This window comes from Acomys minous (genome assembly GCF_964271855.1).
Source record: "Acomys minous genome assembly, chromosome: 15".
NCBI lineage: Eukaryota > Metazoa > Chordata > Mammalia > Rodentia > Muridae > Acomys > Acomys minous.
Window position 1 is genome coordinate 79,793,685 of NC_140497.1, and position 16,364 is coordinate 79,810,048.

Sequence of the window (16,364 nt, forward strand, 5' to 3'; positions counted from 1 at the left end):
TGGATAGCTCACTAAAGCTGGGGCAAGTCCAACTATTCATACAAACAACACTTTAGCTACAACTTCAGAAGCTGAACTTATGGACTTCTTGAATGTTATTCCTACATTTCCTATGACACCAGGTTTAGATACCTGTTCTTGATGCTATGATTATTTCTTCTACAATATATGTCTTTATGGGAGATGGTTTGTTTTATTTTAAGCCATAAATTTCCTGCTTTGAAAATGCAAACATACCATATAGCAAAAAGTCTAAACACTAACACTTTAGAAACCTCAACAATGGGCTGGAGAGATGGCTCAGAGGTTAAGAGCACTGACTGTTCCTCCAGAGGTCCTGAGTTCAAATCCCAGCAACCACATGGTGGCTCACAGCCTTCTATAATGAGATCTGGTGCCTCTTCTGGCATGCAGGTGTACATGCAGGCAGAGCATTGTATATATAGTAATAAATAAATAAATCTTAAAAAAAAAAAGGAAACCTCAACAATATCTTAAATTATGCTAAAAGTTGAGTAATTCTGTAAGAAAGCTTAAATGATTAATTTCCTCATTTCTCTTAGTGTAAAACAAATTTTAAAAAGTGTGTGTGTGTGTGTGTGTGTGTGTGTGTGTGTATGTGTGTGTGTTTGTGTACACGGGTGCAGGTGTCCCTGGAGGTCAGAGGTGCTGATTCCTCTTGGAGCTAGAGCTCCAGGCAGCTGTGAGTCTCCTAAGATGGGTGTTGCAAAGGGAACTTGGCTCAGGTCCTCTGGAAGAGCAGAAGTGCTCTTAACCACTGAGCCATCATCTCCCAGGCAAATGCACTTAGCTTTTTTGTTCGTGTGTTGGAGATAGTGCTTCACTATGTAGCCCTGGCTGTCCTGAAACTCATTATGTCCACCAGGCTGGCCTCAGATTCATAGAGATCCTCCAGCCTCTGAGTATAGGGATTAAAGGTGTGAGCTATCACACCTGGCCTTTCCCCCCTCTCTTAAATAGTCAAAATCATTACTGTAAAGGCAGATTATCAATCACTGAAATTCAACTCATTGATTGTACCTTAAAAGTTTTTATCACGGTACTGTCCACTCAACTTATCCCTAATTTAGACCAGTCTATGCCAGTAGGATTGGGAGAGAGAGTGGAGAATGAGCAGATTAAAAATTCACATTTATAGTCTATGACTACTGAAATAGCCTCAGGTAAGGGGCCAAACAGGGGTGTAAAAGCTAAAAAAAAAAAAAACCCACACAACAAACAGGTGCAGAAGACAGAGAACTGTCAGTACTTACAGCTGCCTTATACTTTCTTGGTGGACACAGCAGAGCTGAAATTAAAACAGCTCAAACTCCCAAGCCAACACATTTCTAAAATCCATAGGAAATTGTATCTGGTGCCCAGATAAATTAAGAAAAGGAGGACAGTGGCTAACAAAGAGCAGGTTCAGCGGGCGACATGACCCGCCTCGGACTGGTGACAGTCTCATCCTGCCTCTGCTCTATGTGGCCCACCTGGAACATTCCCAGACGTGCTGACTGGTCTGAGGTGAACCTGGGGCCACTGCTCAGCCAAAGCTTCAAATCTAAGCCTCTGTGGTGTTCACTCTAGAATTTTCTACTTTAATGCGTATTTCAGTTTAAACTTTAAGGACAATTCCTTCAGAACCTTATAAAACAATATGATGCTCTGTTAAGAAAACAATGATCTTATCCCAGCACTTGGGAGGCAGAGGCAGGTGGATCTCTGTGAGTTAGAGGCCAGCCTGGTCTACAGAGCAGGTCCAGGACAGCCAAGGCTACACAGAGGAACCCTGTCTTGAAAAAAAAAAAAGAAAAGAAAAGAAAAAAAGAAAGAGAACAATGACCATTCAACAAATAGAATATATTATTCAGTCTGTAATTTATGACAAAAATAGAACAGACTTCTTAAAAAAGATAAACATACTTGCTTAAAAATTTGCACAGCATTTCCGCTACATTTTCACAGTTCTTTTTACTGGGACAAAACACTAGGCAGGAGTAGTCAGGAATAACTTCAGTCACCAATGCCACCAAGTGATCAGGATCCATCTTTTTCAGGGCATCAGAATACTGCAAAACAAGAAGCTACGCATTTGCCAACCATAGAAGCCCAGAAAGTTTCCCGTGTATAAATCACCAACCAGTTTTAAATGGCTCAGTTATCTCATTATTAAAAAGACAAAAGCTACATAAAACATCAAATGTTCAATTTTCTTGAGTTATTCATTAGAGAATTGGTTGGGGCACACTTAGTCTAAAAAGACGATTAAACAATTAAAAATTAGAAAGGCGGAGACCTGAGTGTTGGCAACTCAGAGCTGCTGGATCGGCCCAAGATGGCAGAGGTGGAGGAAACACTCAGGAGACCTCAGAGTCAGAAAGGCGTGCAGGGCATCGTCATGGTGAACACAGAGCCAGAAAGGCGTGCAGGGCATCGTCGTGGTGAACACAGAGCCAGAAAGGCGTGCAGGGCATTATTGTGGTGAACACAGAGCCAAAAAGGCGTGCAGGGCATCGTCATGGTGAACACAGAGCCAGAAAGGTGTGCAGGGCATCGTCATGGTGAACACAGAGCCAGAAAGGCGTGCAGGGCATTATTATCATGGTGAACACAGAGCCAGAAAGGTGTGCAGGGCATTATCGTGGTGAATACAGAGCCAGAAAGGCATGCAGGGCATTGTCAGGGTGAACACAAGCATTTCCACCAAGAGTGCCATAGACAATCCCACCACCACAAAGTACGCCAACCTCATGTAAACTTGATCTTGAAGGCACAGAGCACTGTGCCTGAAATTGACCCCCAGGAGGGCCTAACCTTCCTTCAAATTTACTCCAAGAAAACCAAAATTATGGTGGCACAGGCTAAAGACTATTTCCTGATTGTGATTCAGAATGCAACTGAGTAAGCCACTGTCTGGGCTTCCTGTGTCATTCCTTAATTCAATGCCTCTCCCCAGCAATTAATCATGTCATTGGGCACATGATAGTTGCCTGACAGCCCATGTAGGTCATGCCATTGACGAAGGGCAGCTCAGCCCACCTCACCAAAGAGTGCCTGATGATCCAGTCAGTTCGAAGGAAAGGCCAAGTCGCATTTCCAGGCTTTGGGATAAGATTGTGGTAAGCCCACACCCAGTGTCCTTCTGACCTTCTCACTCTCCTTGGAAGGCCTGTTTTTTTCTCTAACTAAAAATAATTTCAATGCCCCTCCCCCACAAAACAATTAACAATTAAGGAAGTGAAAACAGCTCAAGTTATTAATAACTTTATTATATGTCCACCTCCACCCGAGCAGAACCAAAGGCTCAGAGGGAAAGGAGGACGTAGGCGGCCACAGTCAGAGGACTTCGTACGTGAATTGTGACAGTTCCTAACACTCCGCAGGAGCAGGAGGAGGAGCACAAAGGACATGAAAAAGCGGAGTCATTTAGAATCTCCCTACTTCTTGTTATTTTCCTGAAAACTAAGATATAGATAGATTTAGAATATACCTCACGAAACTCTAAAGCTGTGATAAAACTGCTCCCTTAAATAACCTCCATGCCAGCGGAAGCCATTAGCACGCAGACACGCCAACACCAACGTGTCCATTGGACTACACTACTGTCTTGCTGTTGCTGGATGGATGGCATATCCACTGCATATGACTCAGGAGCCAAGAAACATCTTACTGGTTCATTAGTGAGCCAGGTGCAAACAACCGTTTAATAAGTACTTGGCTCAAAATTCAGTAGTCATTTGAATAAAAAGCATTCCATTTAACACACGAGCTCACTGACAGGATGTGTGCACATGTGGTATTGCCTTGCAGACTTTAGAATCCGATTGCACACAGCCCTGTTCTACTAGTTTTCCCACACTATCGTACACAGCAGCTATAAAATACCCAGCTTCACAAAGACATGCTGAAGGGAGGTATCCAGTGTGATCCGAAGCTCAAACTGGAACTAGGATCAGGACACCACAACACAGGAGGACACAGGGGTGGTGTGTGCCTCGCGTGTATATGTGAGGCCCTGGCTTGGTCCCTAGCAATGCAAACAGAACAAAGAGGAAACTAGCTGTGTTCAATCAGTAGCTTGCTGTCCGTGACAGGTCAAGCACCCTCCCACATCAAACTTTCCCTCCATGCAGACCAACTAGACCAACGTGAGTTTGCTGCAGTACCCACCACACCCAAAGGAGGGAGCCTGGATTTAACGGTCTCCATCATACCTTGTAAGTCAGGAGACGTGAAAAGGTCAAGCCACTCGCAGCGCTGCTGTCTACCTCATATATTGTGTCATTTACTTTCAAGTATTCTTTTAATTCAACCTTGAGAGTTAAAGGGAAACAGCCAATTAATATAAAAGTTGTGGTTTGAAATTTTATAAAATGTTTTAACAAGGGCAGCCACACAAAGACCTCAGCTTTTCTAGGACACTGTTGTAGACAGCTTCATCTTGAATGTTCCAGCTTTGACATTTCCCTTTGCCTCTCTTTTCCTTCACACAAAAATAGGAATTAATACCCTTGAACGACTGCCTTTAAATTGACTAGTATATATTCCATAGGAAACCAGATACGTTTGTGTTTGTCAAGGGCAGCAGGAATGAGGGGCTGGAGAGACAATGGCTCAGTGGTTAAGAGTGCTTGCTGCTCTCTGCGCCACAACAGCTCACAGCTGCCAGCAACTCCTGGTCCAGGGGGAACGCTGGCCTTCTCTGGTCTCTACAGGCCCACAGACACGTGGCAGACATGCACTCACACATACGCATACATCAGAACTAAGTAAACCATTGAGAATAGATGCAGGAATGGTGGTCCTCACATCCTCTCCCTCTCCGTCCTATTTCTTAAGATCTACAATTTTCTGTGTTAGTCATCAGCTTTAATTTTAAGTGTCACTTAAGTACTTGTGGACAGAAGGTTTGCAAATGGTGGGGAGACGCGTGTATAGGTGTGTACAAGTGCTCACACATGTGTGCACATGCGATGAGAGGACACACGTCACTGTCATTCCTCAGGCACTGTCCATCGTATTTTTTAAGACAGTCCTCTTACTTCCCTGACGCTTGCCAAGGAGGCCAGCGTGGGCCTCCTGTCTTCACACTCGGGTTGTGAGACGTGTGAGCACGCCTGGCTTTTCTGTGTGGGTTCTGAGGACTGAACTCAGGCCCTCCTGTTGCCAGGCCAGCACCTTATCAGCTGGCTAGCCCCAGCCCTCAGTTCACTGGGTTTTAAAAATGGATTCATACTTTTTAAAAAAGTAGATCCTTTTTCTTCCCCTTGGTTTTTTGAGACCTGAAACTTGCTCTGTAGACCAGACTGGCCTTCAACTCATGAGATGTACCTGCTTCTGCCTGGGATTAAAGGATTGTGCCTCCAATGCCCAGCAAAAACAAGGAGAGTCTTAATTTGACATCTAAGGTCAGAAAATATTTCCTGAATATTTTTGTATTGTGTACAAGTGTAAAAACAACAAATTTCAAGATAATGCTTACTGATCATCAAAAAATTATTTTCTAAAAACCTAGACACAGAACTTCCACACTGGTACTTCAGACAGATAATACATGTACATTACATACTTTCTTCAATAGCTAGGAATTATACTTTTTACTTTAGTCAAGCATTTTGGGAATGCTGCTATTAAGTTTAAAGTTAAATGCATGTAGGCCAAGTATGGTGGCAAATCTGTAATCCCAGTACTTGGAAGGTGGAGGCAGGAGGATCAGGAGTTCAAAGTCATCCTTGGCTAGGTAACTAGTTCCAGTCTGGGATATATCAGGCCAACCAAAATATAAAAATTAAAAAAGAAAATCCATGTCAAACCTTAGCTTATCTTTACAAGTTCTGTAACTGCCAAAGCACAAATGCTTGAAAAGATTTTAAAAGCATTTTTCTTGACAGGGTCTTGCTAGACAGCCCAAGCTAGCTCTGAGCTCAGAATGTAGCATAGGCTGGCCTAAAACTCAAGACCCCTGCTTTAGCCTCCTGAACACTGGGTTACATGTTTGTACCATCCAGTATGGCTAAGGGAATTTATTTCTTTAAAGAAAAAAAATGTTTTTAGAATCCATACACAAGCATTAAATTTACATAATTTCCATCCCCTTTCTCCCTCTATTCTTTTCTTTCTCAAATTCATGACCTTTTTAATTATTGTTGTTCATATACATATGCGTGCGCGCACACACACAGACACACACACACACACACAGACACACACACACACATACACGAGCTCATTCAGCAGCTTGTAGCATAGACACGTTTAGGCATGACCACCTGAGACTGGATAACCTCTCGGGTGTTCATCCCTGAGAAGACTGGTTCTCCTTCTCTTGTTTTATTTCATTTATTTTTGCGTATAGATGTTTTGCCTGCTTTGCATTTTGCGTGTGCACCACATGTGTGCGGTGTCACTGGAGGCCAGAAGACACCGAGTCCCCTGGGATTGGCGTATATAAGAACTTTGTGAGCTACCACATGGTGCTGGGAACTGAAGCTGGGACGTCTGGAAGAGCAGCCAGTGCTCCTAACCACCGCGTCATCTCTCCAGTCCTTCAGTAGCCACTGACTGTCCGTGGCTTTACCTCTAGTGGTAGGGCTTTGTGAGACCCGTCATGCTAACCATCTGTACTGTTTTAGTACATGTGTTGCTGAAATGGGAGCTAAGTTAAACTTCTCAATGTTGACAGGAGGCCTGAATGTATCTCATGAAATCTTGCCCAGTTAAAATATTGACTTCAAATACTAAAGAGTGAAAGCCAAAATGAGTTCTGGGGAAGCTCATTCATCCACTGTTCCCTGGGGACTCACTCTCCATTCACTGGTGCAGGTGGTATAAACTGTGGCAGGTTGACTGGAGCCAAGGTCCCTGGCCTCACAGCTGACACTCTCTATATGTGAACTATTACCATATAGCTACAGGAATTATGCACTTTTAACACTCAGTTGTTTTAAAATACACCACATTTGCCACTCTTCCTTCTTTCTTTCTTTCTTTGGCGGTGGGCGGAAGGAGGGAGTGGTTTTTCCTGTGCGGCCTTGGGTGTCCTGGACTTGCTATGTAGACCCGGCTGGCCTCGAACCCCCAGGGATCCTCTGCTAGGTGCCACTCTTATTTCTAAGTTGAATACATAATAACCAATACAGTGCAAACCTTGGGTACATACTGGTCTGAACTGACTGGTGTAATACTCGGCTTTGAGAAACTCCTGAAGGTCGTCTACGTTGTTTAGCGTTGCACTCATGCCGATAATCTGAGTTGTTTCTAAAAAATCAAAGTATTAAGAAAAACCTGTCATTTATGTCCTAAAATAGTTTTAGGAAAACTTCAGGGTTATCCTGCCTGAGTAGTCTAGTAAAGGAAGAGAGGATGAGATACAGGTTGAATAGCCTTTATCTGAAATGTTTCAACCAGGAATGTTTCAGATCTGGGATTTTTATCAGATTTTAGAATATTTGCATATACATAAAGAAGAATCTTTATGTATGAGGCCGTCTTCATGCAGACCCTCTCCCTGCCCTGATGGGGCATCCTAGGAGTGCTGAGGAGGCCGTCTTCATCTAGGATGCTGGCTCCATGGCGCACACCTGTAATCCCAGCACTCAGAGAGGCAGAGGCAGGTGGATCTCTGTGAGTTTGAGGCCAGCCTGGTCTACAGAGTGAGTTCCATGTCAGCGCTACACAGAGAAGCCTTGTCTAGGGGAGGGGGGGGTGGCAGGATGTCCGAGCACAGAGTCTATCTGTCTCTCATGTGCCTTACCCCGCTAAGGGAGCTCTTTCTGCTGCTGCTAGTGTGGCTGTGTTTGACTACACCCCATCAAATGAGGACAGTAACAGTTGCCTCTTGTGATGTTAGAATACCACGAAAAAGCTTCAGACCATTCTGGATTTCTGATGCCCAGGGCAGAGACAGGAACCAATCTGACGGTCACGGAATGAGACCTTTCCGGCAGCTTGAAAGGACACTTCATGAGACGCATAAGAAAAGACTGGGCGTCAGCACTGTGCAGCATGTCTGAGGCTATAGAGGACATACCACTCGATGACCCCCAAACTCCGTAAGACAATCCCAGAATCTGAGCATGTAATGCTGACTGGCCTGGAATTCACTACGTAGCCCAAGCTGGCTTAAAGCCCACATCAATTCTCCTGCCTCGGCTTCCTGAGTGCTGAATTACAGGTGTAAACTACTTTGTTTGGTCTCAAACTTTAGTGTTGTATGAAAAGTCTCTTATATTGTCAACTTAAGTGTGCTGAGGGAAAGGGTGACAGCAAACCTTATCCACTGCTGTGTGAAGCCAGTGTAAAAGCAGCACACGCTCTCATGGAGCCCCACAACTGCGTCACCAGGGCAGCACCATCACGACCTCCATTTTACAGAGCGATACGGAGGCTGATGATGTGACTAAGCATGCAGTGGGAGCAGTGTGAAAAGAGCTCTGCTATCCAAGCGCTGTGGCGCATGCGTATAATCCCAGCACTCAGGGAGGCAGAGGCAGACAGATCTCTGTGAGCTCAGGGTCAGCCTGGTCTACAAATGGAGTCCAGGACAGCTGAGGCTACACAGAGAAATCCTATCTGAAACAAACAAACAAACAAACAAACAAACACAATCAGAAAACAAAAACAAAACCCCAAAACAACAAGTCTGCTCCAAGCACCTGTGTAGTTCTCACCCATCCACTATGTTCTTTCAACAAAAATTTATAAGCTTGCAAACTGAGCCAGGAACCTTAAGTGTTTTGTTTGGCATAATATAGTCTAGTGACAGAATTAAGCTGTTTACACACAGAACTTGACGACAAGCCAATACTCACTACTAGTGTAGAGCACTTTTGCCAGGGTCATCTCCAGTATGGCACCGCGGCTCCCTTCACCAATCATGTGCAACTATGAGAGTGGAAGGTAAGGGTAGAGCAATCAGTTTTCATGTACTGTCCATAAGGAATGACTACAGAACTCTAGTTCATAAATACTATTTCACTAGCACTTCAGGTTAGGAGAATTCGGGTCAGCATCCTGACACAGCTGGGATTTGGTAAGTACCATTATAAAATGTCTCCAGAGACACACATTCACAATGCAAGAAACATCTGCTGTAAGACCAAATTTAAGATTATCCAGCATGGGGCTTGAGAGATGGCTCAGTGGTTAAGAGCACTGTTTGCTTTCCCAGAGGTCCTGAGTTCGATTCCCAGCAAACATATGGTGGCTCACAACCATCTGCAATATGATCTTAAGCCCTCTTCTGGTATGCAGATGTACATGCAGATAGAGTACTCATATACATACAAGTAAACAAATATTTTTTTAAAAGGTTATCTAACAGGAGATGTCTCCCCTTGTGCTCTGTGACTCCTAAGTTAGTTGCTGCGAGGACGCAAAGCATAGCTGGGAAAATGAGCTGGTACAATAAGCGCGATCGATGTTAACCAACCTCATCGACGACAACCAGACCCAGGGTGCTGATCCTTCCCGCTTCGATCAAGGAGTTCACCAGGCTGTGCCCCTTCTCAATAGTGGCGATATACAGCGACTTCTTCTCCCTCCTTTTAGTAGGAGGAAATCTTCCTTTGCTTCCAGCATATTCTTCAACAAAGAAACCAAGTTCCACACCAAAACTTGATAAGCTGGAGATCTAGAGTATTATTAGTTCAATAAACAAAAACACAAATAAGAGACCAAGTTAAAAGTACTCAGAGGGGAGTCTCTCCATCTAAAATTGTCCCCATCGGTCGGTCCAAGCTAGGAACGCCTATTTAGGAATTGCTGGCTTTTAAACAGGGCAGTGATCTTTCCAAATAAGTACACATGACTTTTTGATTAGTTCTTGAATGCATGGATGCTCTGTCTGCATATGTATCTGTGAGCATGCAGCCCTAGGACCACAGTTACAGGTGGTTGTGAGCCACCATGAGGGCATCAGAACTAAACCCAGGTCTCCCTGAACAGTGCTAGTTAGTGTTCTTAATACCTCTCCAAGCCTCGTATGTGTTACTTTTATTTTTATTTATTTATTTTTTAAAAGATTTATTTATTATTTATGTATACTGTGCTCTGCTTGTATGTACACCTGCATGCCAGAAGAGGGCATCAGATCACATTACAGATGGTTCTGAGCCACCATGTGGTTGCTGGGAATTGAACTCAGGACCTCTGGAAGAGAAGGTGACGCTCCTAACCACTGAGCCATCTCTCCAGCCCATGTGTTACTTTTAAACTATATAAGAGGAACGTAACTTTTACTTGTCTCCTTTTATACAGAAAGCTCCACCTGACTGACTCCTTCTAATGAGGTAATGAGCTAGTTTCTGCTTGAAAATACTGGCTAATTATTAATGGAACAGCTAAGATACAGCTAAAATCAACAGTAAGAAAACGATATGTAATTACTGTTTGAAAATAAGTTAAGTACTCTGTGCTAGTTTTGTACATATTGAAAACTATCTTGAATCAGTTAATAGCCAATACATTTATGCTAGCTTTTAGATCTTAAAATTTCATAATAGAAAGTAACAACTGGGCTGGGCAGTGGTTGTAAACACCTTTAATGCCAGCACTCAGGAGGCCGAGGCAGGTAGATCTCTGTGAGTTCAAGGCTAGCCTGGTCTACAGAGAGTCCAGGACAGCCAGGGCTACACAGAGAAACCCTGTCTCAAAAAACAAACAAACAAACAAACAGAAACTGTTTATATACATACCTTTTCTTGGACAATAGCCACATACGGAAGGATCAGTAAAACATCTTTCTGTCGGCAGAGCAGTTCCTGTAGCATTAAGATCTCAGCCACAAGGGTTTTCCCGCCACTCGTCGGCAAGGAATATATTAAATTTTTTCTTTTTTGCACAGAACTTAATGTCAAACACGTGTGCTGCCAGTCTGTAGGATTTAAAGAAGAGCGTGCAAGAGATTATTTCCCCCTTCCACAGCCTCGAGAGTATTTCTGGGAAGAAGTCAAGTGTCTCAATGAGGCAATCTTCTCATGAGGACAAATGTGATTCCTACAGACAGTAAGAATGCCCAAAATTCTGAATGAGCACAGCCAGGAGGTCTGAGTTCGGACCTCGTCAGCAGGTGAGCAACAGGTTTACCCTTACAATACTTAGAGATGTAGGTGTCGAATTCCAGCAGGGCAGACAGCTAGCTGCCTGGGGACAGGGGCCGTTATCTACAGAGAAGGGCAGCTTAAGGACCTGTTCATTCTAATATCTTCCTATGTTCTACAAGATCAGATAGGCTGACCTCCCTCACCCACCCAAGAGCCTCTTATGCAGAATTAGGTGGAAGAAGAAAAAAAATTCATGAGATCTTGCACAAACCAGAAAAATCTTCACTTAGCTCTCTTACAGACCTGAACGGTCCATAATGGTCCCTTGGCTCCCAACCATCCAAATGGTCCACAGATCACTTTAAATAAGGACTATTTACATCATAAAAGGCTTCAGTTACTGACTGGTCCCCCCCCCCCCATTCACTGAGAAATAACTGATTAAAGCATAATGTGTATGAAACAGTATATGTGAAAACTAGCGCACTGCAGGAGAATTTAAAGGTTGAGGAGACGGCTCAGCGGGAAGAGTGCTCACCTAGCACATATGAAGGCCGGGGTTTGGTCCCCAGCACCCCATGAAAGGGGGTCTGCTGGCTCGTGCCTGTAAGCCCAGCACCCAAGTAGTACAGACAGAGAGAGCAGAAGGTCGAGTTTACCCTCAGTTACATAGCTACACTGGGTTCCATGACGCCCGGGATCAACATGATGGTGATAATGGAAAGTGGTGGCTGGGTAGCATACATCAACACTTTTCAAAATGCATACTAGTGTTTTTTATGTGTGTGGATGCTTAACACACACACACACACACACACACACACACACACACACACACATACACCCTGGTGCTGGCACTGGGACCCAGGTCCCTGGAAGAGCAGTGAGTGGTCTTCACCATTGAACCATCTCTTTAGCATTTTATCATTATAAAAACAGGTAAACAAAGTAATAGATACATATAAAGAAGCTCAACTAGTCTACAGGATTAGCACAACAAACAGGAAGGATAAAAACCCCACACATAAAACCCAGAGCCGACTATAAAGTGAAGAAACCACTGTACGGCTTGTGAGGACATCAACCCCATGGTCTTCTCAGAAAGTGATGTAACAGCATGAAGAAGACGACCTCCTCAGCACTCCTAGGATGCCCCATCAGGGCTGGGAGAGGGTCTAAGAAATGCATGCAGAAGTTTAGTGCATCTTTCTCTAACAGGCACTCCAGGCCAGGGGGCGAGTCAAAAGGTGTGCAGTTATGGTAATTCATAGCTTTAAAACAGGAATCAAGTGCTGCCTTTAATCCCAGCACTCAGGAGCCAGAGGCAGGCGGATCCCTGTGAGTTCGAGGCCAGTCTGGTCTACAAAGTGACTCCAGGTCAGCCAGGACTGTTACACAGAGAAACCCTGTCTCAAAACAAACAAACAAACAAACAAACAATAACAATAACAACAAAAAAGGAATCGAGGGCCAGTGAGAAGGTTCAGTGGACAAGGTCATTTGTTGCCAAGCCCAAGTTAGACCCTAAGGACCCAAGGACCCATCCAGTGAAAGGAGCGAACTAAATCCCACAAGTCGTCTTCTGACTCACATGTGCCCACACACATACATACAAATGGAAAAAAAGAGTTAAAAATTGAGTCTAAATTTGAGCAGTTTACACACTTAATATAGCTTAAGAAAACTCATCCCAAATTTAATTTAAAGGGCCTAAACATGTTATTTTAAAAACTGAAGTGAAGCAGGGAATTGTGGTGTAGACCTTCAATCCTAGCAGTTGGGAGGACAGGGGAGGCAGACTGCTGTGAATTTGAGGCCAGCCAGCGCTACACAGCCAGACCCTTCTCAAAATAAGGCATTAAAACAGTTGTCTGAATAATAGAGATAATTATTTTTTAGTAATTTACTGAGATTTTTACTTAGACATTAGGAATATGATTGAGTCATTACAACTAATTTATCATGTACTTGGCAAAAGATCTAACTACACTGCAAAACAACTGTTTTTGCCCCAGCCCATTTTTGTTGTTGATTTTAATAGAAAAGGCTCCGGTTATGTAACAAGGCTAGAGAAGCCAAAGAGGCAGTCGGGGACTCTAAAGACACAATATGCTGTAACTACAGTGTTAGTTATGTATCTGAGCATTGTGGTACAGGGCTGTACTCCCGGGGGTCTGGACGCAGATACAGGAGGATCGTGAGTTTGAGTCAAGCCTGTGCTACATGACAGCCTGTTTCAAAACATGAAGGCTGTAAGTGTAGTTCAGTGCCAGAGGACCTATCATGTTCAATGTCCTGGGTTCAATCCCTAATTCCACAAAATACTTAACACTCCCCAAAACCAAAACCAAAGAAAAGCAAAGCTCTAAAATCCTGCCCTTAAGAAATCACGTTGGCAGCAGATTCAGACTGAACAAAGTAAGCCAGTAGAAGGGCAGAGAAAAGAAAGTTATCATGACTTAGAGTAACAGATGGTTCCTTTGGTATTGTTGACATATGGTCTCATGTAGCCCATGCTGACTTTGAACTTGCTATGGAGCTGAGAATGACCCTGGAATCCTGATCTTATGACCTCCACCTCCAGAGGAGAGGACTGCAGGGTCTCACTATACCTGGCACTAGACTGCTGGCTCGTAAGCCATGTGCCTCACAACTTACAATGGCTTGGATTCTTTGTGTATGTGTCCATGTCTAGTCCCACAGAGGCCTGGAGAGGGCCTGAGATCCCCTGGAACTGGAGTTACAGATGGCTGTAAGCCACCATGTGGTGCTGGGACCCAGATCCCAGTCCTGAGGGAACAAGCACTCGTCGCTGTTGAGCTGTCTAGAATGTCTTAGACTCTTACTGCCTGAGCTTTATTTTCCTGTTATTCTACTTCTCCAATCTGTTTTCAGTTGACAAGCTATGTCCTTACATAGTTCAAAAGTTTTCCAAAAGACTTCTGGAAATATTTATGCAGTGATGGCTGACAGACTGATCAACTAGCACGGCAGCGGCTGTCCCTTGTCTAAAATGGTATATCTGAAACAGGTGCAAGGACCCAGGATTTTGAAAAGCATCACGTAATTTTTATTATTACTGCTGTATTTAAAGGTGTTTAATTTTAACTGCTATTACCGACTTCTTTCACTTAATATTCTGAGCATTCCAAGAAACGTAAACAACTAGATTCCAAAGAAACAATAAGAGCCAATCAGAGAAGAGTCAGAAGCAGGGTGGGAGGGGCTGAGCCCTCAGGGGTGTGGCCGGTAGCACTCTGGCAGCATGCCTACGCTTAGAGAGCTCAGTCTTTGTAACCTAAGTGAGGGCAGAGAGTGTGAGTGGTCTGAAGATTACTTAGGCAAGAGACAAAGCCAGGACTCCTGGCTTGAGGAGGACGATACATAAGAAAGGAAAGATGCGGGCTCAACACGGCTAGGATTCTGGCCATTTCAGGCGAGGGACAGGACCAGGGAATCATCTGCTTCTACTGATTTGGGTTAATACATGAATACTATCTGAATCACACATTTGGTTTCAGTTTAAGAAAAAAGTATTACCATATAGTTTTTTGATTCCTTTCAACTGAGCATAAAGGTCTCTCACTTTGCTGGGTAGCGAATAAAAAGGACCAAGGTCATCTGACGATGACTCAATTGCCTCCTTAGCAACGCTGATCTCCTCACACAGCAGAGTCTCTTTGAGTTGTTTACTCCTGGAAAAGACTGGGGTTTGGGCCTTGGCATTCCCGGTCATGGCACTCTTGAGATGGTCTTTAATACTCTTCCTCCTGCTTGTCTCTGAGGAAGCGCTGACTTCAGAGACTTCCTTATTTTGCTGGGGTTGCTCTATATGGCTACAGGCCAAGTCTTCATTCAATGACCTTCGTGAGTTTCCGACTCTCTCCTTCGCAGGCTGGCCACCCAAATCATTTGAAGAGTTCTGCATACTTTCAAAGTATAAAATTTGAGAAGAAGGCACATCAAACACAAGGTCGTTTCCAGGTTCTGGCCCAACAGGGCCGTCTGCATCACTCCGGCTGTGTCCGCGCTCATTAGACTCAGAGGCAGTAGTAGCACTGGGCTTGTTTTCGATGCCTTCTGAACAAAGATCTTTGGTGGCAAAGTCTGTAACTTGTTTACTGTGTTCAGGCAGTTGCATGCATTTCTGTTCCAAGTCATCAACTTGAGCTAAAAAGGAATTTTCTGTGAAGCTGTCATAGTCACTAAACATGTCCACTTCACTGTCATTTTCCTGAAAGGAAACAAAGACACATAACTGAACTCCATCTTCATGAGGAGTAAAAAAAAAAAAAAAAAAAAAAAAAAAAAAAAAAAAAAAATTCCAGCAAAGGACTATAGTAAATATATCACTATCGGCAAATTATTCTCTGAATATATATCATGACCAGATAAAAGAAATGAGCCCAGAGAGTTGAAGTGACTTGCCTAAATAGTGCTGCTGGATTATTATGGGACATCAGGATGTTTAAAAGAATGGTTTTGAGCCTCAACAGGATCTCCTATAATAGAGGCTATGTAGTTTTGATCCTCTTGCCTGTATCTCCTAACTGCATCACCACACCTGGTTTTATGAGGAGCTAGGAACAAACCCAAGGCTATGTGCCCACTCAGTAAGCATTCTACCAACTCGGCTACATCCCCAGCTCAGCCCAAATGGTGCTATTGGAACTCTAAAGTACTTATTTATTTTGGTGCTAAAGTGTGCGCCCAGGGTCTGCCAGGGCTTCACCTCTGAGCCCAAACCCCAAACCTTTGGGTTTCTTTTTCTTTTTTTTTCCCCAACTATCTTCAGAACCTGGCTCCAAGTAAGCTCATCTTTGTAGTTACCTCATCCTTGTGCAGTGTAAATTTTCACTGTTGTAAAGTGGTACAGCAGGCACTTGCTACAATTTTTAAACTAAATTTTAAGTCCCTGGAGAAGTTAGGTCACTCATGAGCACCGCTCCCTCTCTTTTAAAGAGGTTCTCTAAAGAAATAGTAATAATATGCCATCCTCTAATGGGTAGATAGAAGCCAACCTCAAATAGATTAATCTGATGTGTCTCTAACCTGGTGACCGACTGTGCCAGAAAGTCCACAGCCTGTGAATAAGGTCAGCAGTTATTCTTCGAGGACTCTAACAGACTAAGGCAACAAGCAATACTTAAGCTTGACTCTAGCCTTAGAACCTTCGGGATTTTAATTCTTAAATCTGTGCTAAAGCATTAAAGAAGGGGAAAAAAAATGGTAGCTGTCTAAAAGGTTGTCAGCTCAATAGATGCTTCCAGTCACTGGTAATTCCGGCCCAGAGACTAGTTTAGAGGCTGGCCCGTTACA

At 43.7% G+C, this 16,364-nt stretch overlaps 1 protein-coding gene across 5 annotated transcripts in view; it reads right to left on the reverse strand.

Moving 5' to 3' along the window:
- HELQ (helicase, POLQ like) overlaps positions 1 to 16,364 on the reverse strand; it is a 40,896-nt gene that overhangs the window by 23,649 nt on the left and 883 nt on the right. For all 5 annotated transcript variants that reach the window (XM_084759957.1, XM_084759956.1, XM_084759955.1 and 2 more), the window contains exons 2-8: positions 14,586 to 15,279; positions 10,698 to 10,876; positions 9,434 to 9,634; positions 8,814 to 8,886; positions 7,163 to 7,260; positions 4,218 to 4,316; positions 1,927 to 2,072 (exon numbers count right to left, since the gene is read on the reverse strand). In XM_084759957.1, the coding sequence (XP_084616083.1) occupies positions 1,927 to 2,072; positions 4,218 to 4,316; positions 7,163 to 7,260; positions 8,814 to 8,886; positions 9,434 to 9,634; positions 10,698 to 10,876; positions 14,586 to 15,279 (1,490 nt within the window). The remainder of the gene's footprint in view (positions 1 to 1,926; positions 2,073 to 4,217; positions 4,317 to 7,162; positions 7,261 to 8,813; positions 8,887 to 9,433; positions 9,635 to 10,697; positions 10,877 to 14,585; positions 15,280 to 16,364) is intronic.